Source organism: Trichophyton verrucosum, assembly GCF_000151505.1.
Source record: "Trichophyton verrucosum HKI 0517 chromosome Unknown contig00205_1.f1.exp, whole genome shotgun sequence".
Lineage (NCBI taxonomy): Eukaryota > Fungi > Ascomycota > Eurotiomycetes > Onygenales > Arthrodermataceae > Trichophyton > Trichophyton verrucosum.
The window spans coordinates 244,564-265,846 of NW_003315517.1; the positions used below are offsets into that span (position 1 = coordinate 244,564).

At 48.2% G+C, this 21,283-nt stretch overlaps 8 protein-coding genes across 8 annotated transcripts; 4 read left to right on the forward strand and 4 right to left on the reverse strand.

The window, feature by feature from the left end:
* Positions 1 to 1,328: 1,328 nt before the first annotated feature.
* On the forward strand, positions 1,329 to 2,348 carry TRV_02339 (uncharacterized protein; the record flags this gene model as incomplete). Its single annotated transcript, XM_003023546.1, has 1 exon — positions 1,329 to 2,348. The coding sequence occupies one exon, from the start codon at positions 1,329 to 1,331 to the stop codon at positions 2,346 to 2,348; it is 1,020 nt and encodes a 339-aa protein (XP_003023592.1).
* Positions 2,349 to 4,042: 1,694 nt separating this feature from the next.
* TRV_02340 (allergenic cerato-platanin Asp F13) lies at positions 4,043 to 4,812 on the reverse strand (the record flags this gene model as incomplete). The annotated part of the gene is made up of 2 exons (XM_003023547.1): positions 4,043 to 4,496; positions 4,649 to 4,812. The coding sequence occupies 2 exons, from the start codon at positions 4,810 to 4,812 to the stop codon at positions 4,043 to 4,045; spliced, it is 618 nt and encodes a 205-aa protein (XP_003023593.1).
* Positions 4,813 to 6,514: 1,702 nt separating this feature from the next.
* TRV_02341 (MFS drug transporter, putative) lies at positions 6,515 to 8,258 on the forward strand (the record flags this gene model as incomplete). The annotated part of the gene is made up of 2 exons (XM_003023548.1): positions 6,515 to 6,728; positions 6,817 to 8,258. The coding sequence occupies 2 exons, from the start codon at positions 6,515 to 6,517 to the stop codon at positions 8,256 to 8,258; spliced, it is 1,656 nt and encodes a 551-aa protein (XP_003023594.1).
* Positions 8,259 to 9,051: 793 nt separating this feature from the next.
* On the forward strand, positions 9,052 to 11,001 carry TRV_02342 (uncharacterized protein; the record flags this gene model as incomplete). Its single annotated transcript, XM_003023549.1, has 1 exon — positions 9,052 to 11,001. The coding sequence occupies one exon, from the start codon at positions 9,052 to 9,054 to the stop codon at positions 10,999 to 11,001; it is 1,950 nt and encodes a 649-aa protein (XP_003023595.1).
* Positions 11,002 to 11,688: 687 nt separating this feature from the next.
* TRV_02343 (uncharacterized protein) lies at positions 11,689 to 13,124 on the reverse strand (the record flags this gene model as incomplete). The annotated part of the gene is made up of 4 exons (XM_003023550.1): positions 11,689 to 11,930; positions 11,989 to 12,094; positions 12,156 to 12,722; positions 12,801 to 13,124. 4 exons carry the CDS (start codon positions 13,122 to 13,124, stop codon positions 11,689 to 11,691), a joined length of 1,239 nt encoding a protein of 412 aa, XP_003023596.1.
* A 3,189-nt stretch (positions 13,125 to 16,313) lies between these two features.
* Positions 16,314 to 18,090, forward strand: TRV_02344 (cytochrome P450 oxidoreductase, putative; the record flags this gene model as incomplete). The annotated part of the gene is made up of 3 exons (XM_003023551.1): positions 16,314 to 16,514; positions 16,596 to 16,868; positions 16,921 to 18,090. The coding sequence occupies 3 exons, from the start codon at positions 16,314 to 16,316 to the stop codon at positions 18,088 to 18,090; spliced, it is 1,644 nt and encodes a 547-aa protein (XP_003023597.1).
* A 128-nt stretch (positions 18,091 to 18,218) lies between these two features.
* On the reverse strand, positions 18,219 to 19,466 carry TRV_02345 (uncharacterized protein; the record flags this gene model as incomplete). Its single annotated transcript, XM_003023552.1, has 1 exon — positions 18,219 to 19,466. The coding sequence occupies one exon, from the start codon at positions 19,464 to 19,466 to the stop codon at positions 18,219 to 18,221; it is 1,248 nt and encodes a 415-aa protein (XP_003023598.1).
* Positions 19,467 to 20,297: 831 nt separating this feature from the next.
* TRV_02346 (Mitochondrial import inner membrane translocase subunit (TIM22), putative) lies at positions 20,298 to 20,769 on the reverse strand (the record flags this gene model as incomplete). Its single annotated transcript, XM_003023553.1, has 2 exons — positions 20,298 to 20,512; positions 20,571 to 20,769. Coding segments are annotated over 2 exons (414 nt in total), but the record flags the coding sequence as incomplete, so codon positions are not given.
* Between the last annotated feature and the right edge of the window lie 514 nt (positions 20,770 to 21,283).

Genomic DNA, 21,283 nt, shown 5'->3' on the forward strand with positions numbered 1-21,283 from the left:
GGATGTTCTCTTTCCATTTCCATGTTTCGCGCAACCGAGTAAAATAAACAAGGGAAAGTCTCCCAGTTGAGTTCTAGTCTAATAGCTTTCGAGCGCTCTTTGCTCCCGCTCTCCTGTTCACGGGTAAGGCTTGGGGGGGAAAAATACAGCCAGGAAAGCTTAGGATGCCAGAGTCAGAGTCGCAGCCCAGGCTCAAGCGAAGAGACCACCGTATTCACAGCAGGCCCAATATCGCCACATCTCAACACCAGCGGGCGCTGATGTTTACAAGCGATATTAATAATATATATCCTCTCGTCTCGCGCTCTATCTTCTATATAGCCTTGAAAACGCTCCGACTTCTGGTGGTCACTTTCTGACACGCACACGTGACGTTGGCTGCGGGATGTCCCATCCCTGCCAAGACTCAGTCTCCACCCTCAGCCGTGACTTTATTTTGTTTTCTGAAGGTTTGATTGGACAGCTCGGTTCAATATCATCAATTCTATTGGCTAACTTCGGATGATCTGTGCCAAGAAACGGAGCCGCGGAAGCGAGGTTTTGCCGACAGCCGACATTTCTGGACCCGTTCCCGGGCCGTCTCCTTGAATTGCTCCCGCTCCCAGGTATTACTCTCGTGTTCTCCCAAGGCGGTCACAACAATTTGTTTCATCATAGGCGACGTTGGCGGCATGGTTGCATTACTTCCATCGAGTATTGGAAAAGTCCGTTGCTTAATGCTATCACATACGAGGCCCCGCTTCAGGTCCATGAAGCCGCGGAGTATAAGCTCCATCCGCAATACATGACCTGCGAAACTAATCAACAACCTCCCTTCTGTGGCTGCAGTTAACCTTCTACTGGAATGCAAGGCGTCCGGAAGATTCAATGAGAGGCTTGCATTCTCAAAAGTTTCCATTTGGGAGAATGCTGAGTGCCACCATTGAAGCATTTTCAGTCTATAACACTCCTTGTACACAAGGAGATATGGCCAAGGTACCTATAACGGAGGTAGATTTGACCGAGAACTTTTAAAATAGCCGGAATGCGTCGGATCCACGGAGACTCGAAGTTCCCGCCCTGGGTTGACATTCTCAACTTTGTTCCGCTGCAGGCAGCAAACGGGCCATCTGGTTGAAAATATCACCGGGGGGTTTGAGCTGACGAAGGCCTGCAGGTGGTTATAAAATCTGCCTGTCTCCCACCGTCTATCCCCCCTATAGCTCATTTTCCTTCGCTACTTCCATACACCCGACAGATTTATCTTACAATCTATCACGGTTTACGGCCTCTTCAAGAACTATATATCCATTTGAATACCAAACATTCCGCCAACGAAATATCCAACAATGGAGCGCGTCTATCTTATTACCCACCCTCGTTCTGCTTCTAATCTGCTTGTCCAGATTCTGGGATTGGAAGAGCAGCCAATGGTCAAAGCTCGCCCCCATGCTGGCTACTACTTCCTGGAGACCCTCATGTTCCTTGGTGAAAAGGGTCTTCGAGCTAAGCATGTCGACGAGTGGACCGAAGAAGAAAAAATCCAGGCCCGTGCCATGTACAACAAGGGATATGATTCAATGATGAAGGATGTTGCCGAGTCAAAGGCTGCCGGCAGAATCTCTGTCGTCAAGGAGCACGCCAACATTCTCCTCGAGCCCAGCAGCCAGACCAAATTTATGTTCAAGACCAACGACGTTAAAGAGGCACCACTTACCCTCGACGTCCCCCAGGGTTCCGAAATCGTTCGTACCCCGGGAAACCAAACTATCTTCTCTGATGAATTCCTCCTTACCTGGAAGCCGGTCTTCCTCATCCGCCACCCCGCTCTCATGTTCCCATCCTTCTACCGATGCATGGATGACTTCAGAAAGATGAAGAAGGAAGATATCGGCACCACCGCCTCCCTCGAGGTTGGCAAGCCTGATCTACCCATTTACATGAGCCTGCACAACATTCGCTCCATGTTTGACTGGTACAGCGAAAAGCTCCAGCAGACTGGATCATCTTCCACCGCCCAGCCCTGGCCCATCGTCATTGATGCAGATGATGTTATGGCCGACGAAACTGTTGTCCAGAAGCTGGCTGACATTATCGGATTGGACCGCAACCACCTGAAGTTCACTTGGGATCCTGTCAGCGAAGAGCAGTCCAAGAAGTATGACCCCATGGCTAAGCGTATGCTGTCTTCTCTCAACGCCTCGAACGGTATCATGAAAGACAAGCTTGCTGCGAACATCGATATCGAAGCTGAAGCTCCCAAGTGGAAGGCCGAGTTCGGTGAGATCGATGGAGCTAAGGTATACAAATGGGTTAAGGAAGCAATGCCCGACTACGAATACCTGAAGTCTCGCCGTCTCACCGCATAGATGTGTTGATCACCAGCGGTTAACCCAATAATGCTCCCTTTCTCCTTCCACGTTATGATTCTTTTCTTTGTATAGAGTGCATTTGTTTTATCCCATTTCAAAATATAGAGAAGAATATTCCTTTGTTTAATCTTGAGTTAGTACATAATGAAATATACAACTATACATATATCCATGGTGCTGGGCTGCAAACCTGATGGAATTCTACCGTCATCGAAGTATGTCTCATTTTGACACGGAGAGACGAGGCCCGCTTTACCGTCCCCAAAGAGTTTTATATCCCGGCTAAATGGTGGACATAGACCAACTTAAGATGCGGTTAAGGATCAAGCCTTGACTATTTCTTCTCAATGAACTTCTACATCCCGTTAAAGAGCATGCAAAATAGCAGAATAATTAGTAACCCACCTTCAACCCTTCTGCTAAGAGCCTAACCTTGTCCATACAGTGAGGCTGGACCCAATAGCAGGAACATCCAGCCCCGCCCGTGCACCAAGCATGGGAAAAGCCCTGTTAATTGGCCTTCTGTGGTGATTTGTAATGTCTTTCAAGCCATTAGTACAATGTATACGTTTTGATAGGACTGGGGAGAGTATGCAAATACAGATTCACATGGATACTCGCGACAAGTTGAGTTGTATAGATCTGGAGGTCAATATAAATATTCAAACATCAGCCTCAGGGGTAATATGGAGGTAAACCATACACCGGAACCACCATACATAGCACAGATATCACCGTCCAATACAAAAAGTCAATCTATCAGCGGCTATGTTCGAGCTTTTGAGCAAAGTCAGCCCTCTAAACAACCTTGCTCTCTTCGTGTTTGGCTACGCCGTGGTAGCAGGATTTGTCCATCTGCTTCAATCGATGAAACCATCTCCGCCCGAAGATCCATACGAAGATAGCTCGAATGAAGCGCGAGAAGGAATGAATGTAAGTATCCCGAAGAGACGAATGTTTTGATTGTTGGCTAATAGGGGTGATTCCAGGGGACAATCTTATGATAAAGCATAACTACCATACTCCCATACGCAGGGTACCTGTGATACTCTATTCGAAGACTCTAAGCATTTTAGAGCTAACCGGCTCCCTGATATGTGGGACAAGGAATATTGTTGGTCGTGGGATGGGGTTATTATTCAAGTTAAATGAGTTAGGGAGTTAGGAAATCCGTGTGTGGGCGACAGGAATTGTATCTGCATAGCTAGCTGCTGGCGAAGTAGCCAATATCCAATTCATTTCTATGTGATATTTAAACTCGTATACACCTGGCGATCCAACTAAATAGGGAGTTAACTAGACTGTTTATCATCTCCAGTTTGGAGATGCACTTGGCCCCATTTGCATTTCGCAACTAGATGACTAAATATCAAACCACCGGGCCAAAAAGGCGCGAAACAGTGTTAACTATATGGTAGCTTATTCTAGTTTTAAAGCTAGCAACTGTTATGCTCCACAGTTGACATCATTAGCATGTTGCTTTTCTAGAAGTTAGACTAGAATGAATAGACATCTACAATAAAGACTGGAGAAAGAGATAAGAGTTGGTCAAGGAGCGTTGAATAAGTCTAGTCTATAACATAATCAGGCATTCAATATTATTAAGGAGTGACATTATCCCGGAAGCCTTCTAGCCTCCATCATCGGTAAACATATTCTTTCACAACAGACGCACACCGGCTGCTAAGTTCTTAAGCCTTGAATCCACAGTCGGTTGGCAGAGCATCTTCGAAGGTGACGTCGATTCTGCCGAGGTGTCCGGCCTGGTTGTTGGTAAGAGTGTCCATGGCAGCCTTGGCGACGTTGAAGCCATCGGCCTTGTCGATGGAGGTAACGAAGATAGATTTGTTGAGGACAGGCCAAGTGACCTTGAAGCACTTGCCGCAGTTGGCGCTGTTGTATCCCTCGACGGCAAAGGAGCCACCAATGTTGGGGAAGTTGGGGAGAGAGCCGGCGGTGGTGAAACCCTTGGTGATAAGGCCGTTGGTGCCATCAGAGCAGGTTACCTGAGTAAGACTGAGGCCGGCATTGTCGTACTTTGGGTCGTAGGAGAGGGAAACGGTGCCGCTGATGGCAGCAGCAGAGGAGAGAGAGGCCATGAGGCCGAGAGTAGCTGGGATAGTGAACTTCATTTTGGCTGGTGGGCTGGTTTGAACTTGAGTTTGTTCGAGAAGTGGGTTTATTTGTAAGAGTTGGGTTGGTAGAAGTAGATTGATTGCGACTTGTCTTTGTTCTTCCTGGAGCTGTGTTTTCTGATGGAGAGAAGAGGGAAAAAGCTCGAGACGGTGGTTACCTACCCGGGGTTTATATAACTTTTCTTCACAGCTATGTTGACAATCGCACTGAGGGTTGAACACGGTCTTTCAAGGACTCCGTTGTCTTTGAAGGCAGCTACCTCGCATATGCAAACTGATCTGCACTGAGGGATCCATGGCTGGAAGCTACCAGCAAACGCCTTCATGACCTGCAAGCCTGCAGGTTACATTCTGGGAGCTCTTCGATGCACGGCCGGTTGAGCCCGTGGTTCCCGAAGGCTTTCGATGCGGGGCAGGGCAATGGAAAGCAACATGTATGGAGTACATTATGAAACATTTACAATCAGGAAGCATGTACAAGGTGTTCACAGATCAGGTGAGACACCTTTGCATACAAAAAGACTTTGTATGCTGTCATCGAGTGTGTTCCGGTATTGTCCCGTATGTTCATGTAGAAAAGCGGCGGGTACCACCACCACAGGGTACATGCTTGCGGCGTGCATGCTCGTCGCGGAGGAAGAGAGACATGAATCCATCATGTCGCAGCGAAGCCCCAGTAGAGCCATAACCGTGAGCCATCATCTCCTCCTCCAGTCAAGGTAGCATTGACAGCCATCTTTGCAGCGGGGGGCTTGCGTTGTGCAAGAGCTGGAAGGAAAAGCAAAGAAGCAAGCTCCAGATCCAGTGACACGGTAGCTGCGAGCTTTCGATGAAGATGAGAGGGACGAGCTTGCTCTCATTCTGTGATATGATCGGCACTGGTATGGATCTGCATCGTTCGATGCTCTATATTAAGCAGGCTTTGTCTTGCTAGCGTGCAGATGTCTCACTCTCTCACCATCCTCTGCTGCACTGGCTATCGGCTGAGGGCATTCCGCCTGCGCCCGTCAGGTTACATCTCGACCAGAAGAAAGCTGGACAGACCTGACTTATTCTGACAGTTTGTCCGCGGCGGCGCTGCCCCTAGACTGCGTTCGCTGGCTGTTGATGTTGATTTATCGCGATGTCTTTGAAGTTGTTTTTGACTTCTTTCCAGCTGGTGAGCTTACCTAAGATAACCATTCAGTCACGTGTAGATCATGTGGTCGCTTGATCGGAGATTCGGAGGCCGATTTCCGGATGACTAAGAGCTACTTACATAATCAGTACACAAGGACAGCAAAAATGCTCCGTAGAAAGGATTTGATATTATGGTCAACGCTGCTGTGGACAATTTGCAGGATGAAAGTCAATGGAACGCTGCAGCTGAGCAGATCCTGTGGTGGCCGCGTTGGTTAACTTGCAGCAGCGTGGCTCTTGCAGGTGTTCGAGAAGAGTGAGACAGGTTGCACCAAGCGGTCAGGCTGCTCGTACAGTCCCGCTGCTTCTGGGTATCAGCAGCAGCAAGCCCGGCTTACAGGATATGGCCTGTCTATTTCCGGAGAAGCAGTGCGGAAGGTAAATCTGCTCTTTACCGGGTAAGGTTATGTTGCTTCGGGAGGATTGTTACAGGCCGATCACAGTAGAGGTGGAAGAGCACCCTTGGTGGGAGTTGTGCAAGCAGGGACAATCTACGTACAAGGTGAGTGACTGCAGAGTCCCCCACAGAGAGGAGAGAGAAGATTATCACAGCCGGCTAAACTGAAGCTATCAGTTGCTTGTTATTCCGTACTCTTCCTAGAGTTAGAGATAGGCGAAGAAATCCAAATTCGCTGGAGATCGGCTCATAATCAGGGCCAATTTTGCTTTTTCCTGATACGCGGAGCTGTCCCCGGTCCGTACAGCCCTCAACACATCTTCACCCCACAGTTTTCCGGGCTGAAAGAGTCAGGACAACACCTAGCCGAGATGGCAATTCTCACTGTCTAAGAACCGGCAAAAACAAGAGGCAGGATCGGTCCTATCGCATTTGCTTGCGAGACGGTGAGGATGGCGACTGGCGCTCAGGACCAGGATGTTACGCATCCTCCTCCATCAGAAATCTCACCACTACTCGGTGACAGAGTGACCGCAGAGAATGGGGGTCCTTCGGGTGAAAGTGAAGCGAACGATACCGGCCTCCCTCTAGTAGAGGAAGCCAGCTTCGGTGAGCTCTTGACGATATTGATGAGTACTTGGGTCGGTGTGTTTTTTGCAGCTCTTGGTATGTCGCCTCCATGGATCATAAGTCTTGAAAAGAAAAAAAGTTATCAAAGATTTATGGGCTAACTAGAGTGATTGCATCTTTAAAGATGGTACGATTGTTGCGACTATCTCGGCTCAGATATCTTCCTCGTTCAATTCACTGTCACTGATATCATGGCTTGCCACCGCGTACCTGGTCTCGAGCTCTGCCTGTCAGCCGATCAGTGGCAAGCTCACCGACATCTTTTCTCGTCGAACAGGCCTTGTTATATCCAACATTCTCTTTGGAGTTGGTAATCTGATTTGCGGCCTTGCTACAGAAGAATGGGTCATGATCCTTGGACGGACTATCGCCGGAATGGGCGGAGGAGGGCTGACGGCCATATCTACATTCCTAACCTCTGACCTTGTACCTCTGCGCAAGCGAGGCATCTGGCAAGGCATTGGAAACATCTGTTTTGGAATTGGGAGTGGCCTCGGTGGTATATTCGGTGGATATGTGAACGACAACTGGGGGTGGCGGTGGGCATTCCTTATCCAGGTGCCTTTTGTTGCTGTCTCTGCTATCCTAGTGTCGATATATGTCAATGTACCCGTCAGAGTGACGGACACCTCTCGGTGGAAGAGAATTGACTTCCTCGGTGCTGGGACATTAGTCTGCGCCCTCGTTCTCTTCTTACTTGGACTTAACTCTGGCGGGAATCAGGTGCCATGGACGCACCCCTTGGTGCTCACAACCATTCCGCTCTCGGTTGTGCTGCTCGTTGCCTTTATCTACATCGAGGATAAAGTTGCAGCTGAGCCGATTATCCCTATCCGCCTCCTTATGGACCGCACTGTTCTATCCTGCTGCTTGACCAACTGGTTTGTCACAATGGCTGTGTTCGCCCTCTTTATCTATATACCCGTCTTCCTCCAAGTACAAGGCTACACAACTACATTAGCTGGGACTCGCTTGGTTGCACAGGCTTTTGGTACCTCCGTCGGCTCCCTGGGATCCGGATACCTGATGCGCATGACCGGGCGCTATCTCTACTTCAACTACGGCTCCGTCATCTTGATTGTCATCGGAATAGGATTGATATGCACCGTCAACCTCGCAACGCCGGCTGTTCCGCCTTTTGTCTACTTGTTTATATCAGGCTTAGGGTACGGTGGCATGCTTACCTCCACTCTTGTGGCCATCATTGCTGCCGTGGACCATGAACACCAGGCCGTAGTTACTTCTGCCTCTTACGCCTTCCGCAGCACTGGTAGTTCGATCGGTATATCTGTCGCTTCGGCCGTGTTCCAAAATCTTCTCCGGTCAGGCCTCTGGTCTCGCCTTGGACACCTTGGTGATGCTGAAAAGATTATCCGAAAAATCACAGAGCGGTTTGGGGAGATTCGCAATCTCCCTCCCGATATAGCTGCGATTGTTCGCGACTGCTACATGGGCTCACTCCGAGCAGCTTTCTTGACTGCACTGGGACTGGCTGCTATGGGCGCCCTGGCAAGTTTGGCCATGAGAGAGCACAAGCTGCATATGAACCTGGCCAGAAAGGATTAAATAGAGTATTTGGATGGTAGATCTACATAGAGAGGACTTTGGATTCATTATATAACATCCCGTTTTTCTCCATATCAAATAGCGCCGGCTTGTGCTTTTGGTGGCAACAAGAGCAAATCTTTTTAACCCGCCCGGAAATAAACTTCCCTAAGTCCATTCCCCGTAGTTAAATTATCTGAACAACACAACTGAATGTTCAACTTCATCCGCCTTTTGAACGCCCGTCAAGCCCTTTTTGACCGACAATTATATCCTATAACAAAGGCCAATCCCCAGTGATAGAAGGTAGGTGATCGCTGTCCTCGACCTTTTCTTTCATGCTACCTTGCCCGCTGCGACCGTGTCTTTACCGCTCGTTCATGGCGGCAAACGGCGGACAGCCTCAAACTCGCCATTTCGCATATATATATATATATATATTAACCTTGCCTGTCATTTTCTAGGCTTTAATAGGGCAGGGAAACATATCAGAATAGCCCATATCTCCTCTGTTGCCAGACAGAACCGAGCCCTTACCTCCATGTCCTTGGAATGCGACTTGGGCATCCATGCGTAGCCCCTGCACCGGATGCGACGAGATAGGGGAGAGCGCCGGTCAGCCGCCCCAGACACGAATTACAAATATCACCACCTCGCTGGCTCTTCTGCAGCTTCTCGGCGGTTAATTCGCTAGCTATAACCAGCCATTTTGCTATAGTTAAACCCCCCGGCCAATAACAAGTAACTTGCGATCTGGACTCCCGGTCTCTCGAGATTTAACAACGTCAACGCCCACTCAAAAAATCCCATACAGATGGCTGTCGGGGTCAAACAAATGCTGAATGGGGAGCGCCTGGACTCCAATCCTACATCGAAGTTCGAAATTATGAGCCCTGCTCATATCAACGCCAGCCCTCGAGATGCGAATCCTTGTCACGGCGAGAAGCGTCCGGACGGTACTCGCCTCGAAGACTGCATGGACGGGCAGAAAGGCATACCTTCGCTTGGAAGGGCTGATAGGCACACCAAACGGGTTATTTTAGCAACCAGTACGACGTTCGCCGACACGATTGTTCGCTCGCTATATCGAGATCCCGACGTCGAACTTCGATTAATCGTACCGCAGGGCTTGGGTGTTGGACAAGAGGAAATGGACAATGTGGAATGCTACGAGGACGCACCACAGCGAGTTACGGACACCACCAGTCAACCTTTGCGGGGCCAGTTCAATATGACAGCTGCAAACCTTGCGGATTGGGCAGACTTGTTGATTATAAGTCCCATGGATGCCGGAACGCTTGGGTCAATGGTTTGTGGATTAACTACGAGCCTTACACTGACGCTGTTGCGAGGCTGGGATGTTTCTAAGTCTATTATTCTTGTTCCAGGGATGACCACTCGCCAGTGGGTTGCGCCTATCACGCGAAGGCATCTGGACGATATCCAAGTCTTTTGGCCATGGGTTAAAGTGCTGCCGCCTATTCTCTCCAAGTTTGAAGCTCCTGATCGCCTCGCCGAGCTGCCGTGGGATGGGAGAGAGTCGTTTTACGATGAGATAAAAAAGGCTCTGGGATGGTCTGTGGAGATAGGTATAGATGGTAGAAATACCCCTTCGCAAGAAGTTGAAATCCCTGGGAAGGAAAACGGACTGAATGAGAAACAAAACGGGATGATACCTCCCCCCATCGTGAACCTTCAGTCAAGCGACAGCTTCTCATCACAGATGACAATTACACATCCGACTCCGACCCAGACTGCTCTTCCTTCTGAAATATTATCAATGATCTTCGAAGCTCTCGGCGACTGGGAAACCGCGGCGGCCGTAGGCATCTACACCCGATTACCAACTCCAGACCAGTGGAAACCTCTAATACCCCGTTCGCATTCCTCTCAATGCACCCTTGAATATGCCATTCTAAAACGGCCGTTCTCTGAAATCGAACAGTACCTCTCTTCAGCCTCGCCGTGGAAACCACTGTCCTCACTATCCGCCCATCTTATTCTTAAATTTTCACGCATAGATATATTAGACTTTATTATCACTTCTCGATCAGATATTTTCTGGTCCACTCCTCGGCTCCTAAACCTCCCATTCCGGGCTTCAGCTATATATGGCAATACTGCCCTCCTTGACTGGTGGCTTCATTGCCCCGAACTACCGAAGAAAGATTACCTGACAGATGCGATGGACTCTGCTTCACGCGCCGGATACATCCATATCCTTGATTGGTGGCGCAATTCGGGCCTTCCGCTCCTCTACACCGAACGAGCACTGGAATCTGCATCAGCAGAAGGCCATATACCTGTACTATCCTGGTGGAGAAACGCATCTGAATGCTCCCCTGAGCATTCTCTGCCTTTAAAGGTCGGTAAATCAGTTCTACTAGCCGCACAATCTGGGCGGACCAATTCAATAGCCTGGTGGGATCAGTCGGGCATACCCTACTCGTATACCGAATCCGTCGCTCGCATTGCGAGTACCCATGGCCACGTTCATGTTCTAGAACTGTGGTACAAGCTGAAAGGCACGAAGATGATATTTGACAACCAGGTTCTTGTTGGTGCCACAAAAAACGGGCATGTGGACGTCCTGGAATGGTGGCGGAGAAGTGGACTCCATGTCGAGTTCAAGACTTGTGATATCGAAGAGGCCCTTGAGGATGCAATTGCCGGCTCAGGAGAAAAGGTACGTCGGTGGTGGGAGAGAAATGGATTGAATCTAGGGGTTGGAACAAGCGAGTGGATGAAAGTCAAGGTATTATAAGTAGATGTCGTATATATACTTATCTCCTATACCCATATTGCGTGTGGTAAATCATCTTTCCCCGCTCATTCTATTTTTAATTACGTCACTATCCAACTATTCGTTCAACCTACTGAGTACTCAAATAGAAGATATGTCTGGTCGATGGCCTCTCATCGCTTCTCTTAGGTATCGCCTGATAACCAAAAAGGCTCTGGATGCCGTTTTTGGCTGCTAGCCTCGCCGCTTTAAGCCAGCTTACTTAAGTATGCTTAACCCTATTTTAATTAGTTAGTCTCCGCCAAAACCTTAATTGGAATATGCTTAATTTTTTCGTTACAACATCGAAAGCAGGAAAAAACCAGGTAGATAGCATCTAGCCCAAGACATGCTGTCTTGAATGGAGACATTGGGTTGAATAGAGAATGTACTACTGGGGAGAGGTTCAACTACTGGGTAGTCCGAAAAATTTTTGCCTATATATAATTTATATTCGTCTGTACATATATATATATATATGTCAAATATATCCAGAATAAAAGGAGTATGGCACAGCCATAATGGGCGAATGGTAACTATTGGTGATTGCCAGCAAGTTCCAATCGTGCAGCCCACATATTTTTTTTCAAGTAAGAATTGTCGCCTATCTTGATGCAATCAAGAGACTTGAGGTTCGGAGGCAGGTTCGTGATGGTGGAGCGCACCAATTTATTTGCCGCTGCCGTTGTAGATAAGCTTGCTGGTGGTGTCCTCACCAGGGCTCTGGATAGCATCAGTGGCCATCTGCTTGATGGTGTCACAGAGACCAGGGCCGCCCTGCTTGCCCAATCCGATGAGGTAGGCACCGAGACCGCAAACGTGAGGAGAAGCCATAGAAGTACCAGAGAGAGTATCAGTGCCGCCGCCTGGCTTAAGGGAGACAATATCCTTTCCTGGGGCATAGACGTCGACTATAAGGAAATTGTTAACTTCAGTTCAATATCATATCAGCAGTAAAAGGACACTTACCGACAGAGCCAAAGTTGGAGAAGTTAGCCTTGCCATCATCTTTAGTGGAGGCAGCGACAGTGCAGACGGATGGCTCAGAGGCAGGAGAAGAGTGCTGGGCGTCCATCTATAACATTTCTAGTTAGACTGATGGATCTATATGTAAGAGGTTGGGGTTTGTAACTTACGTTTTCATTACCAGCAGCGACAGCCAAGAAGATACCAGCATCAGAAATGGCCTTAGCAGCCTGGTTGGTGGCTTCAGAGCGAGGTCCACCGAGGGACATGTTCATGACAGCCTTTCCAGCAGCCTTAGCGGTGCCATTTCCACCACCAGAAGCGTCCATCATGGCCCATTCCATACCCTTGATGACACCAGAGTTAGATCCGGAGCCCTCACAGTCAAGGACCTTGACAGCAACGAGGCTGACACCCTTAGCAAGGCCGTATTTCGTTCCACCAACAGTTCCAGCAACATGGGTTCCATGGCCATTGCAGTCCTCATCCATCTGATCAACCAAGTTCTTACCCCACTTAGCACGACCTCCGAAATCTTCATGCTTGGTATCGATACCAGTATCGATAACATAGGCCGTAACACCTTTGCCAGCGGAGGGGTCATAGTAGTAGGTTGTGCCACCAGGCTTCCTAGTGCTAACGCGGGCAAGTCCCCAAGAGGGGACGTTGTCCTGATGGGTGAGGTTAGTGCCATTAGTGGTGGCCCTCACAACAAAGTCAGGTTCAATGAAGTCGACCTATTAAATAACTGTTAGCCACTACCGTTTCTAATTTCAGACATTGAATGCTTTCAGGGTTGAGAAATCCTCTCATACATCATCGTGGCTGGAAATATCTTTAATCATCGCGTCATCGAACTCGCCAGAGTAGGCCCGGAAGATACCTCCAAGGGAGTACTTGTTTTGCATTCCAGCCATGGGCTTGGAGCTGCCGGCGCGGCGCATTAGGCGGCTATTGAGGGTTTGGCTAAGCCAAGTTGTATGAGCGCTGAAAGATTCTTCGGAAACATCCTTCTTCATGACAACAATGTACTTGTTTGGGATGGTCTCGGCATGAGGACCGGCCTCAAGGATTCTAGCACCATTGACAGTTGACAACGCCGCCAGGACGATAGGAATGGCTTTGGTAATAAAACCCATGATGGATAATGCAGGAAGACAGGCGACTAAGGAGGGTTAAGAGAAAGAAAGGTTGGGGTTGATGGTGAGGATGGAATGAAAGAGAGAAAGATTTGAAGCGGGAGAGGGAGGCCTAGATATAGACTGCCCAAGGGTACGGCAAATCCGGCATTCCTCATGCTAATCAGCTCTGAATCGTATCTCAAGGGTAGTCAGGCAATATTTCAGGCAATATTTGCGTCATCTGCTACACATTGCACGCTGGAACCCCCCCGCTTCTCGGGCAAAACGCTTCTTGCGAGGTACGCTCCAGGTATATCCAGGATGGACGCTGTGATTAAGAACCTTGAGGGAGCCGATCGTCAAGGAATAACACGGCTGTATACCTTGCTGTGTGAAGCAAAGAACAAGAGAATGACAAGGTAAGCCAGCGAATGTCCATCTCAAAACGTGTTGTGGGGATGGTGATATTGCGTTACTTGCATTAGGTGCAGGCCGCATCAAAGGAGATAGAAACTTTGAAGAATGCAGCGCAGATCGGATTGCTGCGATACGATGAACAACGTCCAAATACTGGCGCTTGCCATGCTCCAGAGAGTAATGTCAGGGGCCGCTATGCGGAGAATTTCCTGCAAGACCCACAACTTCCCGTCTTTGCCCAGACCGTGTTGCGTAGATAGGGCCACATTGCCAGGGGACTGGCCAGGGATAGCTATGGAACACGAGAGCATCACGTGCAGAGTATAAACATATACCTGCAGGAAGAGGAGCTAATGATGCTGGGGAAAACAAGGCGATCAAATGTATAACCAGGTACATAATACTTGGCCAAGTCGAGAACATTTAGCATGGTTGAAGCAGTTGAACCATCCACGATCACTATCAATCTCCCTGAAAAAGATTCAGTACAGTGAAATTAAAATAGAATCAATGGTGCCTTATGGGGTATTTCCACATGGAGAACCAGTTCTCTAACCCGTGTTTCGTTTCGAGAACCTTTAGTGTGGAAACTAGTCAAACGACTCCGCTTGTGCCGCATGTTGCGACTGTGCTCGCTCGAACGGAACGGTGAAGGGCTCTGACTTGCGAGATTAGCGCTCGGAGTTTTAAGAACTGCCGATCCCCAGATTCTGCCAGTCAACTAATTTCCGGCTAATTCCTGGCCAATGGGAAGTATTTTCTTTTTTATAAATACGGAGTCTTGATGGAGTGATTTGGCACAAAAATAGTTGACCGGTCTTGGTAGCCCCTCCGGAGTACGTCAGAACGAGCCTTGTACCGTGGTGGAAAACATGGTAGAAGAACGGCAGAATAACCCTGAGCTTTCGAATATCCAACGATGATCAGATGTGATATGTAGAATATATGCACTCCCTATTGATCATGAGGCTGCTGAACAAATGCTAATATCCCGGGGAGAGGTTGGGATCTTCAAGTTTGCCACCCCTCGGTCAGAGAGCAGACAAATGACTCGGGGAGATGAGCATTTTCCAGAATATTCATAACCATTAGTTACATCCAGCCTTGGCGACAGTCGCAAGTTCAAGCTGCTGATTTAACTATGATACGAGCTCCATAAGTATCCATGGCTACTGATCAGAAGGCGGAAAGACCGAAGTCGTGGCAGTGGGAAGCTCCTGTTGTGGGGTGATCGTATGGCCTCGATGGTACCCAGCTGCGTCATCAATGTCAGAGCTCTCTAACGAGCACAAATGTGAGCCCAGCTTTAATAAAAGCTTGAAAAGGCTTTGGAGAGCAGTCCATTGATTGGCACTTTAAGGCAGTGTTCAATCGAGTCCCCACATGCTCATGTTTCAACCTCTGGGCATCAATGAAAACCTCCTGTTTTAGAGTAAAAGTCACAAAAATTATCTTCTCAGGTGAATGTAACACTCGATAAAAAGGCAGACGGATGTTAAGCCAGCTTCTAGCAAGAACACGTCCTTTTCTCTTTAGCTGTGAACTAATTTGGTTTTCAGGTTTGCTGTTCAACCAGTCTAGCATACACAGTACTCCGTACTCTTGCTTCATATCAAATATGTCGATAGCATCAGCCATCCGCACCCAAAAGCTCACTGCCATCAACTTACATGATTTCTTTACTTAGCTGAACTGTTCAGAATGGCTCATTTTGATGGAGCAGCTTGAGGCAAAGGTTGTTGTATGGTGGAGTTGTCCCTGATTACCGTAACTTGGGCAGTACCAGCATTTCCACTTCGAAATGAGCGTTTTCCACGTCAATTCTTCATCGCTCGCGCCACAATAATAGGGCAAAAATATTATTCAGGGGCTGTTTTTCGCTCGCATCTCCATCCGAGTGGTTGTGGGTGTTGTTGTGTTGCGGCTTTTGAAGTTGTTTATCGCCGTTAAGGCTGTGGTTATTGCTGCTTATGTAAGTTAAAGAAATTTTCATGATGACTAATTTATCACGTGAGTATATTTTATTGGAATGTCATGTGATGATAACAGCTTATCTAAGCTAATAGTTGTTACATAATACTGCTTATTCATCACAGAGTCAGCTTCATACAGAAATAATACCAACGGTCAGCGATGACAGCCAATAGGGTGCTCATAATAGACCTCTTTTACGTATCAAGATACGGATCTCTTACTGCGCTCTTGTATTATTATTTTTTTGACACTCAAAAGAGTGAAATCCAGCGACGAAAAGAGCTGCGAGTCGGCAATTGACTGGCTTTTCAATAGCCCGCAGGGAATTGATTCTCCTGGAATGGCGGCGGAGGGGGTTTGCTGGACCGCTTTCCATTCAGATTGAAGAAACACGAGCGCCTTGGAGTTTTGAACAAGCTTCTCACAGCCTGCCTAACTAACGTCTTGTCACAGAGTTACAGAGTAACTAGTTAGCTAAGTCACTACTTCATACACAAGCAACTACAGAGTACTTTAACAGCTATCAAAGCCTTGAAGCCGCGGCTATGTGCTCAGCTTTACATATGCCGAAACCCGTTATTGATACGAATGCTGAAATCCTTGCCCCCGGCATCAACCAACCAACCAACCTACTTGATGTTCACAAACGGAGGGTTTCATCTCCCGAACGCCGTGATGCCACAGGGATCGTGTTCAGCCGCTCGACTCCTATGCTATAACTACGAAAATACATCCCCCTCCTAAGGCCGTGTGGACCAAGGAGTCGGCTGCTTTGCTCAACCTCTAGCCGCTAGGTTTGGAACGACAGACGTCAAGATGGCCATTTTACTTGGGCTTGGTTTGTCCGTAGCCTTGACGTTTCTTCTAGTCTCCTATTTCCCCAAGTATTCCATTTCTGGGTCCTTTGCACGGACGTTGCCAGTTCTCTTCACGACTTACCTTGCCATCCGAGCAGTGTATCTTGTCATTTTATACCCTATCTTCTTCACACCATATAAACACCTTCCCGTCCCACCGGTAAGTCCGCCCGTGATCTTTGGCTAAACCCATTGGTTATGAACGTATAATAAATTTCCTGACTTTTACAATGCTATAAAGGGAAGAAGCATTTGGAATGGACACTTCAAAATTCTTCAGGCATCTTCCCAAGGTACTCCAAGTGCAAAATGGACCAGAGAAGTACCCAATGACGGGATCATTCGCTATTACTTCATGTTGAACCGAGAGCGACTGCTAGTCACATCAACAAAGGCCCTGGCAGATGTACTGGTCAATCGGGCTTATGACTTTGCAAAGACCCGCGCATTGGTTGCATCTATAGGCTGGGTTACCGGTATTGGTGTCATCCTTGCGGAAGGAGATGTGCACAGGGTAAGCCCGCTAGTGCTGCAGCCACCTCATACAGTTATCACAGACTTTGTAGCTGACAATTTCTAAAAAGGTCCAACGGAAGAACTTGAACCCTGCATTCTCGTTCCGCCATATCAAGGAGCTCTACCCTATCTTCTGGCAGAAATCGGTAGAGATGGCCGAAAGGATAGCAGAGGACATAGCTCCCCTCCCTACAGATGAAAAGATCATTTCATTTGCTGACTATACTGGAAGGGCAACCCTGGAGATAATTGGACTGGCTGGCATGGGCTATGATCTCGAGTCAGTAAATGAGCTCCGAGAAGAGTACCGAAAGATGTTCACTACTCCAGGTCCTTTTACTAGGCTCATTCGGAATGTCGTCTTCTTGACATGGCCGGAATTGTTCTTCTACTTACCACTGCCATATGTAAGGACAATCACTGCTGCGTCTCAAAAGATCCGCGAAATTTCTCGGTTGCTTGTTCAGCGGAAACGATATGAACTCTCTTCCAAGAAGATTGATGACTCAAGTGGTGATATTATATCCGTCGCTCTTGAAAGCGGCAACTTCACGGAAGAAGGTTTAGTTGATCAGATCATGACCTTCCTGGCTGCGGGCCACGAGACAACTTCCATAGCTCTGCAATATGGCACACGCATACTATGTACCCATCCAGAGGTTCAAAGTCGATTGCGTGAAGAGGTTAGGGCTAAAATTCCGTCGCCGGGGCAAAATAAGGACGTAAATGGATTACGACATATCTCCTCCACCCTTCTGGACACATTACCTTACCTCAACGCATTTTGCAATGAGCTTTTTCGCTTCTACCCACCTGTTACCGTTACTACTCGCCAGGCAATTCGCGATACCGTCATTGCCGGCCAACCTATCAAAAAAGGAACCAATATTGTCATTGCACCTCGAGCAACGAACCGAAATCCTGAGTTCTGGGGAGAAGATGCAGATGTCTTCAACCCAGACCGTTGGCTGGCCCCAGGCTGTGCAAATACCGGTGGTGCTGAGTCAAACTATGCCTTCCTTACTTTTATACATGGGCCTCGAAGCTGTATTGGGAACACTTTTGCGAAGGGTGAGTTAATGTGTTTGGTCGCTGTACTTGCAGGAAGGTTTGAGATGGAACTTGAAGACCCAGATAAAGAACTGGAGATCACACCAGGTATAACTAACCGGCCAGCAGATGGAGTAAGGGCTAGGCTGAAGGTCCTGGAAGGTTGGTAGAACGCTCTATGTGGATATCCTAACGGAGTATATTTTATGTTATGATGTATGCAAATTTTAACGAAGAATACGAAACAGTTTAACGAAATAGGTTTATGAATGTATGTAATGCTAGCATAGTGTTTAATTTAAGAGTAATACTCATCTCTAAACGCCATCATTCTCTCCCTTAGTACACCATCGGCATCTTCTTCCGTCCAGGCTCGAAGCATGCCGCCACGGTTGAAGTCAAATACTGCTTTTCCCTTGATCGGCTCTTCGCTCTGACGCTGTTCGGCATCGTGTGGCACTTCGGCTTCGATACCAATGATTCCTCCCGAACCTTCTCCAGTCACTCCCCACCTTGGGCCTGCTGAGCGCTGAAGTTCTCCGCCAGGTCCAGCAATGGCGGTAATAGCATCCGCAAGCGAATCCTTTGCACCCAGCTTCAACAATGAGGCGGCCGAGTGAGCAGCGGCTACACGGACGAACGAGTCACCGTTACCGGTGCAAGACAGTCCGAGAGCCCGACGAGTTGACGAGCTGGGAACATCCCAGGCCTCAGCCCAGTATCCGGTCCCAAGCGTTGAGGTATCGCCAATCCGCCCGGGCAGTTTGTTGGTCAGCCCTCCTGTGCTTGTGGCAGCAGCAATGTTCCCCCATTGGTCAAGACATACACATCCAACTGTTCCTTGACTGAGATATTTCGAGATATCTTCTCCCGGTTTAGGCAAAGAGTCATGGTCAATTGAAGCCCCTTTACCTAGTCCCTTCATGTGCTCGTCCCATCGTTTCTGGGTGAAAAACCATTCGTCGGGTTTGGATTCCAACCCCCATTCCTTCGCGAGGGATTCCACATACGGACCACAGAGATGAGAATGCATACTCTCGCCATTACCCCTGTGGCCTTCAACGTCATTTCGCAGAAGAACTTCCCTCGCTAGTTGTACTGGATGGCGAACATTTTTCAGCATCATGACTCCGGCACCGCGCTTAATCAGTGCTCGCTTTACATCTTCGCATCCCTGGGTTTCAGGGAGGAGTGAACAAACCATCACTGAAGCCTCCATCTCGTGGGTGCCAGTAAGCGTAAACACGCTTCCCCGTCCACAGTTATATAGTTCGTCATCTTCTAGCAATGACACAGCATGTACGGCTGCGTCAATAGCAGAATATGGCGTAATCTTCTTCTTGGTCCCGTCTTCTTCTTCCTGCTCACCATTGAGAAGAGTAACAGTCGAATGCAGGTATTTCAATAGGGACGCTCGATATCTCTCGTATAACTCTGGAGGGATCCTGGAGCGTACAATATTCCCCGCACCGCCGTGGATGATAACCGTGGGCCTAAAACGCGGCTGCGGCGTGGATTCCGAGGAGGCCGCATATGTAACCGTCATGATGTCCGCGTCGGTCAGCTAACAGGCGGGAAATAGGTTCTTCAGGTGGCTTTGTACAATGAAACTGATATGGATCCAACTCCACGCTCGGCTAAAGGGCGGAGAAGTAGCCGTTGCACCTGGGCTGGGCAGGGGTATGGTCACGTGGAGCTAAAGCGGCAAGGGGGACATATAGGGAGGGTGGGAATGGGAGGAAACAGTACAACGTCGATCAATGAGTTAGTTGCAATTGATATGGCTTTTTTTTCACTGCAATGTGTAGGTAATGTACAGGGCGCGGAAGGTATTCTCGCTTTCCAACAATCATTAGCGCCAAAAGAGAAGAGAGAAATTGGGCATATATCCATGGGAATTTGGGAATGCATGGCAGCTGTAGGCGGCATTGCCCGTATATGCGCTGGGGAACATGCGTAATTTATGAGTGTAGTTGAACAGGATGAGATCGGGACAAACAGTGAAGGAAGGCTTCAGGCGTTTTTGGAGAGGTTGATCGAGACATCCTGTGAGAAATCGGAGTTTAATAAGGACATTATAAGAAGGGTAAGAAGGGAGGATTGGAGGAAAACCAGAGGGAAAGGGGGAAGACAAGTAAGCATCATCTATTTATAACCCATGCCCCTGACAAATAAAACGAGACCGAATAACTCCAGATAAGATGGGAAAGTCGAAGGAGAATATGAGGACAACGTTAAACCCCAAGCAAGGCAATAGGTGCCAAAATAAATTCGTTGGCGTGAAAAGAATCGAGGTACGAGGCCAGCTTGGTATATATGATTGGATTTATTACGCAGCCATTGTGTTCGATGAGCCGCTGGGTGGAGGTGGAGGCGCCTATATGCGATATATATTAGCTGGGAGTGAAAAGAGAAGAAACTCTAGGATAAAACTCACGTCTAATCTGGTGTTATCAGCCATCATTCTCTGGAATCCGATACCAACACCTTCGATAACAGCCAAGAAACAAGCACACATGATGGCGGAGTTTCGTGCAGCCCTCATTCCACCACGGATAGCCAGTGCACCGCCAGTGAAGAATCCAGCAATAACTAATAACAACGAGTTAGTTCACGGGTCCCCAAATGATGCTATAAATGATTGACGTACTGGCATTGTAAGGATCCTCCTTCTTCCGTATTCCCTTGACTGTGCAATCGAATGTTGAAAAGAGACCACCCCAGACACCGAAGTTACCGCCGAGAACTGGTGCTCGAGCCTTAATAGCTGTGATGGCTCCTATTCTCCGCTCACCGTACGGACTGTTTCTGAATCCCTTAACACCGTGCCAGACTGCACCACCGATAGCCTTTATATTGATAACAACCAAGTCAGTTCAGCTATGCCAATTACTGAGGAGGGACGAATATTAAAACAGCACGATTGATACAAGGGATAAACGTACACCCATGCTAAAGGCACCGCCAAAATCACTGAGGATGACATAGGGACACGGGTCGCGGGTGTGATCCATTATGCCAAAGTAACTGCGTGCAAGGTATTATAATATCTGAAATATGGCCGAAATCGTGCAATTCGAACTGATCCTCAAGCTTGGAAAGAACAACAGGCCAGCCTTGTCCGGTATATTGTACAAATCGAGGGTTATGAAGATTTTTCTTCTAGTGATGGAACGGCGTCGGGATGCTCTTTCAACACGGCTGCGTTGACCGTGCCCGAGAATCAGGCGGTAAAAGGATCCGATCCAAGAGCTCGTAAAAACAACAGCAGATTTCTCACGGGTCGACGATGGTGTTCTTTGCGCCGTCGTTCGTCTCTTCGATCTTCGTCTTTTTTGCCTTGAAGCTTTCAAGAAAATAAAA